Consider the following 16,443-nt stretch of genomic DNA (forward strand, 5'->3'; position numbering starts at 1 on the left):
GGGGGTGACAGTGTGAGCAGGGGGGTGACAGCGTGCCGGGGAGGGGTGACAGCGTGCCGGCGGTGACAGTGTGAGCGGGGGGGTGACAGTGTGAGCGGGGGGGTGACAGTGTGAGCGGGGGGGTGACAGTGTGAGCAGGGGGGTGGCAGCGTGCCGGCGGTGACAGTGACCATGCGCCGTGCCGGCGGCTGCACGGCGGAGCTGGCGGCGGAGCTGGCGGTTCGGACCCTGCTCGTGGCTGCGCTGCTGTGAGTGACCCCCCCGGCTCCCCAGGGACACCCGGGGCCATCAGCCCTTTGTCCCCGTGTCCCCTCCCCATCCTCCCTCGCTGGGAGGGGGCAGAGCTGCTGCTCTCGCTCTCTGGTTTTCCTGTGCAGTCTGCTCGAAATCTGCTGTTTGTGTTCGTTCTTTCCGCAGGGTGATGGAGGTTCTGCCCCCGTTCCAGCGGCTGATCCAGCCCGAGGAGATGTGGCTTTACAGGAACCCGTACGTGGAAGCGGATCGCGTGCCCACCGTGCCCATGTTCGTAAGTTCAGCCGTTTCTTTCACTTCCTTGTTGGTTTTCTTTAATTATAAACCATTGCTGTGAAGCTACCAGTGAAAAGACTGCACAGGATGGCAGGTTGGAGGGGCCACAGGAGCCCCGGCTCCAGCCTTTCCCAGCAGGGCAGCCCAGCTTCAAACGTGGGGAAAGCAGCAGAATAACAGCAAATAAACACCTGCAGTTCTCAGTGCCGCTGGAAGCGCCATCCCATGTCACTAATAAGGCAACGTGTACAGTCGTTTTGTCTTTGGAGTTTTAACTAAGCTTGTAAAAACTAGTGAGGGCTTTTCACGGTTCACCATCGGTTTCTCACTCAGGTGACCAGAACCGCAGGTCTCCCTGTTTTGCTTGCAAGCCGCTATTTTTGGCGAAGTTAAATTATAATTTTATCGTGAAAATGTTTTCCCTGGGTCTCCAGTGAAAGGGGTCGAATATAAAATAGGAAAGCATTGGATCTGAGGAGGGAGCGGAGCGAGGGGCGGGCGCTGCGTCCCGCTGGCGCTGTGGGGGCGAGCGCGGGGGCCCCGGGCTGGCCCGGCAGCCACTGGCTTAGCAAACCGCGCTTGGGGTTTTCTGCGAGGGGCGAGCGCTGAATGTTCAGGGACAAAACTTCGTTTCAGCCTTGATTTGGGGCGTAAAGCCTGGGGTGTGCCGGACGGAGGCGTCGGGTGTCCCGGGGCGACGTCCCCGAGATGTTGTGAATAAGCGGTTTTCTCTGCGTCAGCCATTCCTGTGATTTCTGCTGACCGGCGGCAGCGCTGCCGACAGAGCTGATCCCTGCGCACACAGCAGCGCCGGGACAGGATGGGAGGGCGCCCCAGGGCGCTGGGGGCTGGGGATTGCTGGGCGTTGGGAAGGGAAGGCTCTGGTGTGTGGTAGAGCGCAGGAAGAACGAGAGCCGAGAGGAGCTCTGCCTGCTGTGTTTGGCTTTCTCGTGCTCCGGTGGAGGCAGCAGCCGGCTGCTGGGTGCTGGGGCAGGAAGCGTGTGCCCTCTGTCACGCGTTCTGCTGGGAGCGCTCGCAGCTGCCTCGCTCAGACCTGACACGATCTCCTTTCCGGCAGCTCATCTCCTTCCTGTCGCCCCTGCTGCTCATTGTCCTGGCGAGGGTGCTGATGGGCGCCGGCCGAGAGGACACGCGGGAAGGCTGCCTGGGTGAGCCCGGACCCGCCACGGGCCGGGGTCCCGCACACGAGCCCTTTGCTTGTGCTGGCGGCGCCCGAGCCGAGCTGTGCGGCTCCAGCGCTTGGGGCGCCGGCCGTGGCCGGGGCTGCGCGTGGCGGTGGGGACGGCGCTGTGACCTCTCTGCTCTCTCCACCCTCAGCTGCCAGCCTGGCTCTCGCCCTCAACGGGGTTTTTACCAATGCCCTGAAGCTCGTTGTGGGGAGGTGAGGACCCGGCTGGTGTGCGGGGGGGCGGCGCGGGGGGGCGGTGCTGCAGCCGCACCAGCAGGAGCTGGAGCTGGTCGTAGCCTGCAAAAGATGCGTTTTTTCTAGCTGTGAAACCAAATAAATATGAGAACAAACGCTGTCGGGGACCTCCGGGCGTGGTGTGGGTGGGTTCGTTCAGGCCTGTGCTGGGGGGGGGTGTCGAGGTCTCCGGCGCCGGGCGCAGGCTGCGCCATGCGGTGCGTTTGTGCTCTGCCCCAGGCCGCGCCCGGACTTCTTCTACCGCTGCTTCCCCGACGGCCGAGCCAACGCGGAGCTGGCGTGCACAGGCGACCCCGGCATGGTGACCGAGGGACGCAAGAGCTTCCCCAGCGGACACGCTTCGTGTAAGGTTTCCATGTCCCCACACCACCGCAGCCCCCAGCAGACCCACGGGAGCAGCAGCCCGTGCGCAGGGCAGCTCACGTTTGCTTCCACGCACCCCACGGCTTCGGCTGTTACACGTTCCTTGGCCTGCCTGGGGCCTCAGCTTTCCCTCCACAGAGCGACAGGGTGACAAACGTGTCCTGCGGCTCCCGGGAGCAGCGGGAGCTGTTTCTGACGCCACCACGCGCTTCTCTTGCAGTCGCCTTTGCTGGTCTTGCCTTCTCCGCGTTCTACGTGGCCGGGAAGCTGCGCTGCTTCGCGCCCAGCCGGGGCTGCAGGGCCCTGCGCCTCTGCGCCTTCCTCCTCCCGCTCTTCCTCGCCACCCTCATCGCCGCGTCCCGCACCTGCGACTACAAACACCACTGGCAAGGTGGGTCAGGTCTGCCTGGGGACCCGCTCGGGGGCGCTCTGGGCACGGAGGGTCCGGAGTTGGGAGCCTGGGACGGCCGCTTGGGGCTGGTGATTACTGCTCCGGCTGTAGTTGTTCTGCTGGTGCCGACGCCTTTCTCTCTGTTTTGGAAATAGATGCCAAGCTCAGTTGTACAGCCAAGGGCCAAGTGGCCGACGCAGCTGGGCTCGGGGCAGCCGAAAGGCGGAGGATTCACTGCCGCGGGCTGTGGGGGTGAACCGGAGGGTTAACTCTGCTCTTGCCCGCAGATGTGGTGGTTGGCTCAGGGATCGGCTTGGCGCTCGCCTACCTGTGCTACCGGCAGTATTACCCTCCCCTGACCGCGGCCACGTGCCACCAGCCGTTCCTGTCCACATCCCAGCAGGAGAAGCCCACGGCCACCAGCTTTCCCCTGCACATCTAGTGCTGCGGCCCCTCCTGCTGCTCGGGGCCGTTGTGTGGGCGGGGGCTCAATGAGGACGACCCCGCGCAGCCGTTCCCCGCTGCACCCGAACGGTGCGGGCGGAGCGAGGGGGCGCTCGGTGTGCGGCCCTGGAGCAACAGCGGGAAGAATGGGACAGCCCGGTGTGTGCCGCTGGGTGCTCTGGTGTCCGCCAGTCGCCGCCCTTGGACCCAGCTGAGCTGTCCCTCCCAGGGAGCGAACGGCGGCACGAAGCGCAGGACCTGCTCCTGGGCCAGGATTAAGTCCATCTTTTCAATCAGTGATGAGCTAATTTGGAGTAACAGGCGGGAGGTTGCAGCCTGTAACCACGGATTAAGAGGAAAGATGAAGGTAACGTGATTGTAATTTGTATTATTGTGTTAGCTCTGATTTTTTCTAATTTGCCAAATAAAGGAGTTTCACTTTTCTAAGGAGCTGTGGCACTGGAGACTTCACTTCACAGGCCGGGTTTATTGCTGGATAAACCATTGCCCTGTGTCCAGGGGTCTCGGGTGGGTGTTGGTTTTGTACCGCTTCCCTGCAGCTCTGAGACGGTTGTACAGAGGTGACAAGCAGCAGAACGGGGTGTCCCGCAGCACCCCAGGGGCCGCTGTCCCTGCAGGGTGTGCTCCCGGCACCGGGGGGCAGCCATGGAAACGCCGCCTGGCAGCTTCGGTTCGGGCCACATAGACCCCGGTGACCCTGCCACTGCAGAAATGGCTTTGTCTCCCCTAGAGATGGGAATGATTCAACCCCTTCCCCTCCCGCTCCCCCAAACACACACACGCCATGGTCATCTACTTATTTATTTTGGCTTTTACTGGAAAAGACATTAAATAACACTTAAAATGTATTTAACTCTTCCTTTTTTTTACAAAGTGCTTAACTTAAAAAGCTGATCATGAGAGTGTCCCGCGTTAAGACTTGCTCCTTCTCCTGCTCCCCTAGGACACACCTGAGCAGCCGGTAGCTCAGGTGCGGAGGAGCAGCGGGTCTGATCCTGCGGTCAGTAAAACCAGCTCCGGTTCCCCTGGGACGGGCGCGGGGACGAACCTGCAACAAAACCTTCCCCGTAGTGCAAATAACGTGGTAGGATGGAGGAGAAACAGGCAGGCTGCGGAACAAAGGCTCCTCGCCCCACGCAGGGCGACAGTCACGGGGGTTTCGGGAAAGCCGTTTGGCTCTCCCAAGGTTGGCGCTGCCGCGACCTCTCGCACCGGGGATGCGTATCCCGGTCCCTTGGCGTGGGGCTCCAGCCTTGGCCGGGCGGTTTGGGCACAGGGAGGGATGTCCCCGTGTCCCCGTCCCCCTCGGGGCAGAGCTGGGGTCACCGGGACACGGTGTCCGGACTCTCCGGCTCTGGCCTCCAGCGTCACTGGCTGGATGTTGAGCATTTCAAACCCAAGTATCTGAGGCCCTCGCAGCCCCCTGCCAGCCAGGCTGCCCACGGGGCGCAGGTGGGGCTGTCCCCAGCCTGGCCTGGGGGTCTGGGGCGACGCATCCCCGCACGGTCACACATGGAGCCGTGTCCTGCGCGAGGTGCCCGAGCCGTGCTGGGGACGATGCTGAGGAGCCGCCCGACGTCCCGCAGCACAAACGCGCCCTGGAGCTGTCTGACCGGGCACAGCCCAGGGACACACGGGCGCTGACGCGGGGAGGTGACAGCGGCTGCGGGGACACGTTCTGCCCAGCAGGTGTGCCCGGGGCTTCGCCCGCGGGACCGCGGTGCCGGGTCAGCGCAGGGAGGTGCCGCGATCGGGGGCTCCCAGCGTGTTTAAGGCTTCTGTTCCTCCAGGTCCCGCTGAACCGGGAGCAGAGCCCGGCCCGGGGGGTCCCGGCAGCTCTGCCACGGTGCTGGGGGAGCGACTGATGACTTACACGTGGAGGGCTGAACGTACGTGTTGCCACAGGGGCTCGCAGGGCACGTGCTGTGTGTGTTCCAGCAGAAATGTCCTCCCATTGATTTTTTTGTTGTTGTTTTCCACCCCCCATACGCAAAAATGGAGGAAAAGGGTCCTTATCTCCAGGCAGCAGCAGCAAGTGCTGGGGAAGCAGCATGCGGGACACGGCAGCGGAGGAGGGAGGAAGGCAGAGAAGAGATCCGGACTTTCCTGGTGAGTACTCGGTTGAAGTGGATCTAAGAAAGCGATGGGAGAACATGGGGCAGACAAAACCCACCCGGCCCCCGTACCTCGCAATTAACAATGTCGGGCTATGAGGGCAGGAAAGCACCAAGTTAAACCCCGATGCGCCAGACACGGCGCTGTGGGTGAGGAACAGGCTCCCTCCGCGGCCCAGGTGTCCCCTGAGGCGTCCCGGGTAGCTTGGAAGGCGCGGGCGAGGTGGGACTCACCCCCAGCGCCGCAGAGGGCGTCACTGGCTCCCTGGCAAGGGCTGATCCGGCGTGATGCCCTGTGTCTGGTAGATCTCCTTCAGAACCAGCAGAACCGTGTCTTCCGACTCCCTGGGGGACGAGAGGGGACACGTGGCTCCGTGTGCCAGGACAGCCGCGGTGGCCGCGGGTCGGTGCAGCGCTCGCCGGCTGAGCCACCCGGGGCTGCTGCCCTGCCCACCCCTGCGCTAGGACAGGAGTGGTTACTCGGTTACTCGGTTAAGCTTTTCTTATCACCGTGGCTTTAAAAACGACGGCGTTCTGCTCACACCAAACTGGGATTTTTGAAGTTGTGACGGTCACGCAGAATCTTACCAATAGCACAGATGCCCCTGCAGGGCAAACAGGTACTCGTTGAAGCTCTCGATGGGCTTCTCCTGCAGCACGTAGTCGATGCGGTTCCCCCCGTTCAGCCTCCCCACGTTGATGGGCAGGGGGGTCTCCTCCTTCGCCACGGGGGGCTCCTCGGGCTTTGTGTCTGGGGGAGTGAACAAGAGCGATGTGGTTCAGCCAGGGCCACCGCGGCCGTGAATATGCAACAGCATCGCCATGCCCTCCCTTCACAGAATCATTTCGGTTGGAAATGACCTGAAAGATCAACCATTAACAATCCTGATACAGCTGTTAGAAGGAGGATGCCTGTTCCCAACAGAGAATGCTGCCTTTGTCTGGAAAGCTTCTAAAAGCATCGCACAGAAATTGAAGTTCGATGCTAGCGTGTCCGCTCGTATGGAATTCTAGAGCCCCTATTATGCAGAATGTTTAAATTGTTTGTAACTTGATGATGCCAAGAACATTTAGAAGCAACTACATTCATTCATATGAGCTTCAGTAGAGGCGAAACAACTACGTTTATCCACATTCACGTTGGAATCAAAGAAGGCGGTAAAAGAAAGGAGACTCCACGCTTCAGCTCGTGCCTCCCCGGCTCTGCACACACGCCACCCACCCACCTGGCTGCTTCTCGGCGCTGGTGTCGCTCTCGGCTTCGGCGTCGGCAGCGGGCGCCTCCACGGCGGGCAGGGGGCCACGCGTGAAGGACTGCCAGGCCACCCGCAGGGACCCCAGCAGGTTGTTCTTCAGGTCCACGCTCATGCGCGTCAGCCCTTCCTTCAGCTCTGCAAGGCAGGGGGTGAGGACACGCTGCCCCAGGGGGCACAGGGGCTGCCCTGGGGGGGACGGGGCTGCCCTGGGGGGATGGGGCTGCCCTGGGGGGACGGGGCTGCCCTGGGGGGATGGGGCTGCCCTGGGGGGACGGGGCTGCCCTGGGGGGGACGGGGCTGCCCCGGGGGGCACAGGGGCTGCCCTGGGGGATGGGGCTGCCCTGGGGGGCCAGGGCTGCCCACGCCCTTACCCAGGTGCATCCTCTTCCTGCCCTTGTGGTGCGGCAGCAGCATGGGCTCGAACTCCAGGTCCGGGACGATCATGGGCTCGATCCTGTACGCCACCGGGTCGAACTGCACGGGGAGGGGGACGCTGAGCCGGGGCTCGTGCCCCGCGGGGAGGGGGCTCTGGCTCCGGTCCCTACCGGGTGGAAGATGTTGAAGAAGCCTTTGCAGGTGGGCAGGCTGTAGTTGGGGTCGATGCGCTTCACCCCTCGCACCGTGAGGAACATCCCGATGGGCGACCCGAAGGCGAAGAAGATGGTGGGCTTGTAGTTCAGCTGAGGGTAGTTGGCCGAGACCTGGGAGGGAAGAAGGGAGATGCGGTTTTGTTTCACGAGACAAACTCCATGCTGGCTTCACCAGCGCCTGGTTGCCGCAGTTAGAGCACAGGGCTGATCTCGGCCGTTACCTGTCCCAGGCCAACGTCGCGGTATTGGCAATCTCTGCCGTCGCCCGTGCCGTCTGGGTCGCGCTGTGACGGGGACGCGGTCCCGGGAGCCGCTGCGTTCTGGTCCTGTGGGGACACAGCAGCAATCCCGCTGGCGGCTGCGGGACAGCGGCACAGCCCACCCACCCGCGGTGGCACGGCCCACCCGCCCACGGCAAACTGCCCGCACCCCCGTCCTGCCGAACCGCGGCAGCCCCGTCCCGCTCCAGCCTCTCTCGCTGGCGTCTCTGATCGCGTCTCCACCACCGTTAACGAGCCCTCCTGCCCCACCATCACCCCTGCAGGCCATGGGTGACATGTCCCCAGCACGGTGACCCCCAAGGACAGCAGCAGCTCTGAGGTGCTCAGCGTCCTCGTCTGAGAGCGATGGGATGTGACCGCCATGAACACAAACCTGCATCTCCGTCTTGGAGCTGATGTAATGAAGTATCTTCATTCTTGGTCCTAAGGGAATTCCCATTTCTTTGAGGTTTCGCTCCGTGCACAAGAACTGGAAAATAAGCAACGCAGTGATGAGTACCGGAGCAGAGCGGCGTGTGCCCAGCGAAGTGCTTCTGTTCTCTGTAACTCTGCTGCATGTGCGAGGGACTCGGTCCCAGGAAGACGCGCAGAGGGTGGAAGGACTGGGAAGCAAGTGAAGAGGAAACGCAAGAGACAGCCCAGGAGAGCCCCTCACCAGCGCCTGCGGGTCCATCCTCTCCTTCTCAAACACATCGCAGTATTCGGACAGCTCCAGCTTCTGCAGGATTTCCTTCACCTCCTCAGCACCCCCGCTGCTCGGGGTTGTCCTGGACCCCTGTGAACAGAGCCGGCAGGGATCAAGCTTTTCGCTCACCGATTTTCTCCCGTGTATTTTGGGGTCTGTGCCCCGTGTGCCGCGGGGAGCACGTACCCCTGGGCTGCACTCGTCCTCCTCGGGCCCGGCCTTCTGGTTCGTCAGCAGATCGAACAAGATGAGCGACCCTAGAAACCCGGCACAGGAACAGACCATCAGCGCCTCCCCGGGGAAAAGCCCCAACGCAGCATCCTTTGGGGACAACAGCCCAGCGCCCCCCGCGCTCCGGGGCCGGCGGGGGGACCCTCACCCAGGCTGTGCCCCGCGATGGAGACCCCCCCAGTGAAGAGCGGGTTCCTCTGCAGGAACAGCTGGTACAGGCGGTTCATCTCGGACGCCACCGTGTCCACGATGGTTTGGCAATAGGTGGAGCTGTTGTAGAAGAAAACGTCCAGGATGGTGTCGTTGATGAAATGACGCAGGCGGTTGATGCTGGGCAGGGTGATCCGCTCCAGGTCCCTGCGGGGGACAAGAGGACAGAGGGGACTGTAGTGAACCCCACCGCCTTTCTGCAGCAGAATGCACGTTCGGAGGAGGATTGCCGGCGCCACAGAGGACAAAACGCTGTCACCCAGAGCCCTGGCTCGCGGTAGGACACGGCCTGTGCTCTTATGCTGCAGCAGGAGTGAGGAGCTTGGCTGTCTCCCCCAGCACCCCAACCTGCTCTGCCCATCCCCAGGCTCTGCTGAGCAGCTTTTGGGTGCAGAAACCAGGTATTCGGTTTCCAGAGGCTTTTACCCACGTGGGGTGGCACAGGGTCCCTCCCGATCCAGCCAGGGCAAGGCAGACGCCGATCGGAGCGGGGACCCACAAACCGGGCTGTCGAAGGACAGCAGGGACGGGCCTGGCATGGGGGTGCCCCCGGGACCCCATCTGCCCCGGCACCCACAGCTCCCCTCTGCATGCAGCGCCGCCAGAACACGCAGGAGGCGGCGCGGGGGCCACTCACACGTCCACGCCGGTGGAGTGCAGGGAGCTGTGCCAGTTGACAGGCAGGAACTCCACGCGCCCGATCTGCTGCTGCTCCTGCGCCCTCCTGAAATGCGCCTGCAGCATCCCCAGCGACACGTTCCTGAAGTCGTTCACTGCAAGAGAGCAGCGGCGTCACGCAGAGCCGCAGGGCAGCCCCGCTGTCCACGGCCTTAATGAGATCAAAGGAAAGATCATTACCGGGGGAAATCCCACCAGGGTCTTTAAGCTGCTGCTGCTGCTACCCTAAGACGTTGAATCTTTAACTACGAGATCAGGGGAGGGCTCCGTGTCCTTACATGTGTGTTGAGGGGATTTTGCTGCCCCACATGTGACCAGCCGCCTTTCTGCAGGGCAGGGCTCTAACGCAGCGGTCGGGATAAGAAAGGGACTTTTAGGAGTTAAAAAGATAGAAATGTGTTGTGAAGATGCATGTGGTAGAAAGGGAATCCTAAAGGAGGAGGTGGACCTGCAGTTACTCAGTTCTGAGGGAGAGAGGCTGATTTCCTTCCCTCCAAATGACCAGCAGCCTTGAAAACAGTTTCATCAGATGAACATATAGAGAGAAGAGCAGACCGCATTAAAGCAGAGGTACATTTTATAGGAACTAGAGACAGTTGGCTGTGAAAAGTGTCAGCTCCCTGCATTTCTACACGCGGATGGCATTTGGCTGCCAGGCAGCGTCAGTGTCGGGCTCTCCTGCAGCACGGAGCAAACGCTAACGAACAGGTCGGACCAGAGGCCCGGGTTTGGTCCTCGTCTGCAATGAGGAGCGCCAGCCCGGCCATGCTGCTCGCAGCTCCCCAGCACCCGCGGCCTGGGCCTCCCTGCACAGCACCCCGCCGCTGGTCCAAACCCTCCCCAGGCTGCGGGATGGGGGCCGCCTGTTCGCCTTCCCCCGCTGAGAGCAGGTTACTAACTACTTTAGCAATCTGGGGAACCATCCTGAGCAGCAGCAGAACGCGGTGACAAAAGGCGGCTGCCCAAAGCTTTCAGGTGGTGGGATTCAACAGGTTAGTGAGTGCGGTGTTCGCGCTGCTCTCAGCAAACGCGGCCGTGCAGCTCGCCAGCGCGAGCGCCGGGGGCTGGAGCGGCTCCCACTGTCCCATTGCCCACGCAGATGGGGGTTTATGGCTCCGCTACCGGCAGCGGGCGGAGGGAGCGTCCCGGCCGCGCCCCGCACCTACCGCACTGCACGATGCTCCTGAACCGAATGTCGCAGGCCGGGCCGATCCCGTGCACCACGAACACCAGGTGATCGATCTGCAGCGGCTCCCCTGGGAGGAAGAAGAGTTCAGAGCGGGTGTGACTGCAGGGGGTCCGCGCCGGCGCCCGGTGCCCGTCCTGCTCCACGAGCCCCCAGCATCCTGCTCCTCCACCCCCAGCACCCGGTGCCCGTCCTGCTCTGCCAGCCCCCGCGCCCGGGTGGAGTTACGGCTCGTCCAGTCACGCTGCCCACGCACCAGTGTGCGTGTGTACTTTCCCGAGGGTGTGCGGGGAATATGAAGGGGTTAGACAGGAGTAGCTGCCTGTCCTCAGCACAGGGACGAGTCCCGGGGCCTGACTGGGAGCGCTGGGACAGCTGGGAGGGGACAGAGCTGACACAGCTTAGAGACAGCGAGGGCACGTGCCCCAGAAAGTCACCGACGTGTCAGGAAGCGATGAACCTGTGTCCCTGCCAGGGAAGGAGACTCCTGCTTCACGGACACCCACGCCAAGACCTCGGGGGTGATTTCGGGCTGTGCTCTGGTGCAGGAGCTGGAGCTCACGCCTGCTCCCCACATGCACCTTCATTTACACCGCAGGCACTCTGCCGCTACGAAGGTTTCTGAAAACCACTCGGTTCCTTCCGGCACAAAATGTTTAGATGTGCCCTTCATTTAAAGGATCATAAAAGCTTCTGCTGGTCTTATTTGAGAAGAGAGGTTGGAACACGGCCCTGGCAGCTGAGGGCGGGAGAGCGAGCTCACCGTTGGGGATCTCGGCAGCGATGTTTTCCACCCCTCTCTTCACCGTCCGAGGCCGACCTTGTTCCGTGGGAGTCGAGCCCCAGTCGTCGGAGGCGGCCGCGGGGTGGTAGTGCACCATGAGCTGCGGACGAGAGAGCCCGTCACTCGGCTGCTGGGCGGCAGAGGAGAAACCCCGCTCGACCGCCGGCCGGGACACGGGGGACCGGACGTGCCGAGAACCAACGCGAGGCGTGAGGCAGAGTCTCTGCGGGCATCGCCCTCCGCTCGGCACGGGTGACGGGAATGCGGTTGGACTGAGCTGGTTTCTCAGCAGCCATGGTGAAAAGGAACAGCGTAAAGCCAGGACCTCACGAGAACGGCAGGGCTGCCCTCGCTGGGCAGCACACCGGCCCCTCCTCACCTTCGGGTTGTGCAGGATGATGATCTCCCTGCTGGGGGACTCCAGTTTCTTCTTCCACTCATCCAGGGTCACAGCGACCATGTACGCTTCCTGAGGACGAGAACACGCTCCGTGAGTCAGCCGTGAACGTTCAGCCACCCGGGACACTCCCACCCATTTCATGGTATCTTATCAACACACTTTGCGCAAGGGGCAGAGGAATCAGTCGGGTCGGGCTGGGGGAGCAGCGGGGTCACCGGGGTATCGCCTGCTAAAGAATGGTATCTTTTGGTGAAACTATTGAGGGTGATTGTCAGGAGAGTCAAACTGAAGCTGGAGCAGACAGGTGAGGAGGAAACAGCCAGGCTGCTGCAGCAAGGCCAAGGGCGAGCACAGAGCAGTGGGCACAGAGCAGCGGGCACCGAGCACGGGGCAGGGGACGGGGCGGCCGCCCAGCTCCGGCAGCCTGGGAGGGAAACAGTGCCAGTGCTGAGAGTTACGGTAATCAGCTGCAAAAACACCATGCCAAAGCCTCTTTCGAGTTCATGTCCTCAGGCGCGACTCTGGTGGCAGTTGCCCCGTACGGATTTTGGGACATTGGGGCCAGTATTTGACAATGCAAAGCCAAGCTGGACGCTGCCAGGAAAAGCGTCTTTACCTCCAGCTCTTCGCTGAAGGTCTCCGAGTAGGGAATATACTTATTGTCCTTGTCTCCCTTGTAAAACCAGGTGCAGCGGCGCACTTCGGACACCTCCTCGTCCCAGTACACGGCCACGCGCTGCCGCTTCTTCAGGTGCACGTCGTACCTGCCCCCCGACGTCGGGACAACCAGGTCCTCGTCGTCTCTCCCTGCAGGAACCAAGGCCTGGGATTAACCGTGGGAGGACCAGAAAGGCAGAGAGCCGTGCGCCACACCAGAGCCGAGGGATGACACGAGATACGAGCATCTTCTGCGGGCAGCACATTGGAGCATGTGGACACCAATGCTCTCCATACCCGAGCACAGAGAACGGCGTCGCAGGCGTCCCAGGATCGATGCCCCAAGTCAAACTTCCCCAGAGGCAGAAGGTAAGATGAAGGCGTTAAGCTACAACTACCTTCCTCTCTAGTCCAGGCTTACATGGACTTCCTGCCTCACTTGGATGGTACAATGTGAATTTGTGGCACGGGGAAGAGCATTGTGTGACGGTGGAGGTGCGCATCCCCGGGTCTCTGAGCCGCTCCGCTCTAACAGGGAGAATTCCGCATAGATCCCAGGACAGGCTTCACATTCTGCTAATTCAGCTGCCTTTGGGGTTTGCTGGCGGAGCACCGTGCCGGGTCCCGGGGAGAGGGCAGTGGGCGAGCCCCGGCGGCAGCGGTGATTTCGGTGCTGTCCTGGCCGCGGGCTGCAGGGACGGGCGGTTTTCAGCAGCCAAAGGGCCTCATGGCGCGTGGTGCCGCTCGGAGCAGAGCGCAACCCATCGTGTCCACACGGAGGAAATCTCCCCAGTGGAATTTCTGCCCTCCCACCCACACTAGATGCGGTATGATTATATATAATTTAGAGCGTATATCAAATGAATGAGGTCAGACCATTCGATGCATCCGGACAGCTTAGTTATTCATGTGTTTACAGCTCCAGGAGCGGGGGCATCGCTAAGAGGAGTCAGTTTAACATTCCCAAAGGAAAATCCTGCATCCCAGGCGGCAGCCGCGGACGTGCCCGGCGAATTTCCTCGGACGCGCAGCCAGTGCTGCCCCGAGCGCACACCTGATGCTCCCCCCTCGCCCCACCAGGCCGGTCCCTCGCAGCGATTTTAAGAGCAGAGAAGAGGTATTTAGAACCAAAGGGCAGTTTAAAAATAGCAGCGGCAGGAGCCGCAGGGCGGCGGTGCCGGAGGGGGTGCCCGGGGTCTCTCCGCGGCTCCGGGGGGGTTTCTCCCTACCTGAGCTGTGCGCCTCTTCCAGCCGCTCCGAGTCCTGGGCGCTGAAGGGGACCCAGCGCTCCCGCGTGTCCGTGACCTTGCGGTAGAACCAGTGCGGAGCCACCGCCTCGTATCTGCCGGCGGCGTCGGGCTCGGCGGGGGCCGGGGGAGGCGGCGGCGGCTCCCGCGCAGCCATGGTGCCGCAGGGACCGGGGGATCGAGCCGGCCTCGGAAACGCCGATTCCGGCTCAGACGCAAAACGCGCTCCCGGGGGGCCGGGCGCCCCCGCCGCCCGTCGCGCACACGCGTGGCCGCGGCTGTGACCCCCCCCAGCCCCGCTGCTACCCCCGCGACTGAGGCGGCTGCTCCGGCGGCAGCGCAGGCCCCGGAGACCGCCCAGCCCGGGGCGGTGCTGCCCGGCCCGCTGCCGTCACGCGTGGGGGCGGGCGGGGACGGAGCGGAGCCCTGCCCGCCGCCCTGCCTGCAGCCTGCCTGCTACTGCTGCGACTGCTGCGACTGCTGCCTGCAGCCTGCCTGCGACTGCTGCGACTGCTGCAACTGCTGCCTGCAGCCCTGCCTGCAACCCCTGGTGCACAAAGCCCTGCCTGCAAGCCCTGCCGGCAGCCCTGCCCGCTGCCCCACCGCACAGAGCTCCTGCCTGCGGCCCTCAGGAGGGCTGTGCAGCCCAAGGGGGCCCATGCCCCAATGCCATCGCAGGCAGGCGATGCCAGCGCTAATTAGGACTCTCCAGCCCAAGTCTTGACCTCAGCCGGTTGCTGTGCCCATAGGATGGGCATGGGCAGGCAGGGCTGCGCGGTGCCAATGCGGCATTGCCGGGAAGCACATCCCGTTGTGCTGGTTGCTCCCCATGTGTGACATGGGCAAACACTTGAGCATAGGCCGTTCTGCAGTAGAAACCACGAGGCACTGACCTAATGTTTGTTTTTCAGCCCTCCTGTGCCCCTTTCGCCTCAGCGGAGGTTGGGAAAACCTCCTGTGGCAGCGGGTGCTGCTTGTCGGAGCGACAGGAAACCGTGGAATGAGAGTTTGGGTTCTGTAGAGATGAGCCCTGCGATAAATCCAGAGGCGCGCTTTCTAATTTGGGGTTTTGTAATGTGGGTGGATGCTGTCAGATAAACCAGTCACCAGGAATTCTCATCCCAGTGCTCACCGCGGTTACCGGCTGGGGAGGCCGAACGGCCCGGAGAGCTGAAACGCACACAGCGAACGGGGGAACCGCGGCCGCGCAGGCTCAGCTCCGCGCTGCTGCTGCTGCTCTCCCTGCACACCCCGGCCCGGCCGTGACCCACTTTGCTCCCGCCGTGCAGATGGGAGGTGACGGGCACAGACGCGGGTCCGTCAGCAGGAGGTTTCTGTAGATACGGAAGGGATGCCCAGACCCCACCCCGGGCTCAGCTTTGGGGGTAAACGCACAAACCCCCCGTCTGCCCCGGGGATGCAGCGACGTCACCCGCAGCCACGTCCTCTCACGGAGCCGGTCGAGCAACCAGCCTGCTGAACCAGAACCTGCCGTCCCAGCCCACTTTTGTGTTCTTCCATGCGCGTTAACCGTAGGTTTACATAACCCTCTGCCACGTCCTGCCCGCGCGGGGACTTCAACTCTGGAATCTTGCGAAGGAACGCGCTTCCTTGGCAGATTCAGCACCGAAGGAGACGCGCATCTCCTTCCTCCCAGACTTTGGCTCGTGTGCCACACACACACGCTCGCTGTTTCTGATGGACAGATAACGATATCGCTCTCACCACGTCTCCGCAGCGGGAAACCTTTGTCCCAGGCGGTGGAGCACGGGTGACACAGCGGCCAAGCGCACAGGGCGTCCCCGGAGCCCGCGCCGCAGCCAGCGCCAGCGCCATCGGCTCCTGCGCGGCTCTGGCCTCCTCACCGGGAGGGAAACGAGCCGCAGAGCAAACAGGATGCGACAAACAATGCGGGTTTGTTCCTGATGCGACTCCACTGAAGCAAATGAAGGGCTGACTCGGCAAAGCAGGGCAGACCTGTGCCAGGGCCTGTCCGCCCCCCATGGGTGCAGCCCATACGCACCCACTGGGGCCGAACGGTCCTGCTTGCTCTGCCGAAGCGTGACTTGCGCCATCTCTTGCAGCAACAGATGTCAGACTTTGGCCAAATCCTGTGCAAAGGGAACCCAGACCTTTGTTTCAACAGCTGTACCGACCAAATGGAAAAAAGCAAATGTGGGAACAGAGGAAGAAATGCATTCTTTGGTGACTCCCTACAGAGCACAAGCGGGTGAGACCGTGGCCGGGACGTGGGCTGGAACCCGGAGCGGCTGCGGAACAGGGCAGGGTGGCCACGGGTGTCACCAGGGCTGCCTCCAGCCCCCAGTATGAGATTCATCGCTCTTGACTTTTCTAGAACGTGACAACTAAGGTCTCTTTGGGTACTTACATCCCTGCTCTGCTTTTCCATCTCCTTCACAGCCAAACCTTGCGGGAAATGCTGAAGGATCAGAACAGGACTCTGTAAATCTGGAACTGAGTGTGCTAGAACCCCGCAGCGCAAGGACTGGGCTCTGCCCCTGCAGTACACATTTCTTCAGGGCGGGTGATGGTTTTCTTGCCCATATTCCCATTCAAAAAAACCTAAATAGAGTTATTACTGTACCAGGCTAATTCAGTGAACCTGCAGCAGCATCTCAGGAAAGATCTCGGGGCATTAGAGGCAGCATTTTACAGGACTTCCAACCATAAGATAAACCAAAAGGAGTGCAGAGGCACCACGGTGCTGCTCTTCATCCTCTGGGTTTAAAGAGCCGCTGGTACCGAGGCCGGTTGTGTGGAAATGGTCCCCACGGGACACCGACCCCTGGGACACCCCCAGACGAGCATTCCCGGAGGTGACGCGCTGCGTTTTCCTGCCGAGACAGCCCGTCCGGCGATGGGCAACGGGCCGAGCTACACACCCTGCCCAGAACCTCTTGTTTAAAGAAAAG

At 62.2% G+C, this 16,443-nt stretch overlaps 2 protein-coding genes and 1 long non-coding RNA gene across 4 annotated transcripts; 2 read left to right on the forward strand and 1 right to left on the reverse strand.

Annotated features, from left to right (window-relative positions):
• Positions 1-87: 87 nt before the first annotated feature.
• PLPP5 (phospholipid phosphatase 5) lies at positions 88-3,617 on the forward strand. Its single transcript, XM_065040867.1, has 7 exons — positions 88-248; positions 418-526; positions 1,607-1,697; positions 1,867-1,930; positions 2,192-2,316; positions 2,556-2,726; positions 3,014-3,617. The coding sequence occupies exons 1-7, from the start codon at positions 172-174 to the stop codon at positions 3,166-3,168; spliced, it is 792 nt and encodes a 263-aa protein (XP_064896939.1). The 5' UTR covers positions 88-171; the 3' UTR covers positions 3,169-3,617.
• Positions 3,618-3,978: 361 nt separating this feature from the next.
• On the reverse strand, positions 3,979-13,726 carry DDHD2 (DDHD domain containing 2). 2 transcript variants are annotated; one of them, XM_065040848.1, is made up of 17 exons: positions 13,493-13,726; positions 12,223-12,413; positions 11,586-11,675; positions 11,186-11,306; positions 10,403-10,492; positions 9,196-9,331; positions 8,497-8,705; positions 8,304-8,374; positions 8,088-8,207; positions 7,806-7,901; positions 7,373-7,477; positions 7,107-7,262; positions 6,933-7,035; positions 6,532-6,696; positions 5,894-6,056; positions 5,540-5,650; positions 3,979-5,323 (listed from the first exon to the last, which is right to left on the reverse strand). In XM_065040848.1, the coding sequence occupies exons 1-16, from the start codon at positions 13,665-13,667 to the stop codon at positions 5,560-5,562; spliced, it is 2,082 nt and encodes a 693-aa protein (XP_064896920.1). In that variant the 5' UTR covers positions 13,668-13,726; the 3' UTR covers positions 3,979-5,323; positions 5,540-5,559. The 2 variants fall into 2 exon arrangements, with proteins under 2 accessions (XP_064896920.1, XP_064896921.1); XM_065040849.1 differs by having other exon boundaries at positions 8,088-8,374.
• LOC135576348 (uncharacterized) lies at positions 11,306-13,495 on the forward strand. Its single transcript, XR_010468000.1, has 3 exons — positions 11,306-11,748; positions 12,420-12,632; positions 13,183-13,495. It is a non-coding gene; the product is annotated as an uncharacterized LOC135576348 (long non-coding RNA).
• Positions 13,727-16,443: the final 2,717 nt, after the last annotated feature.

Source organism: Columba livia, chromosome 25 (assembly GCF_036013475.1).
Source record: "Columba livia isolate bColLiv1 breed racing homer chromosome 25, bColLiv1.pat.W.v2, whole genome shotgun sequence".
Taxonomy (NCBI): Eukaryota; Metazoa; Chordata; class Aves; order Columbiformes; family Columbidae; genus Columba; species Columba livia.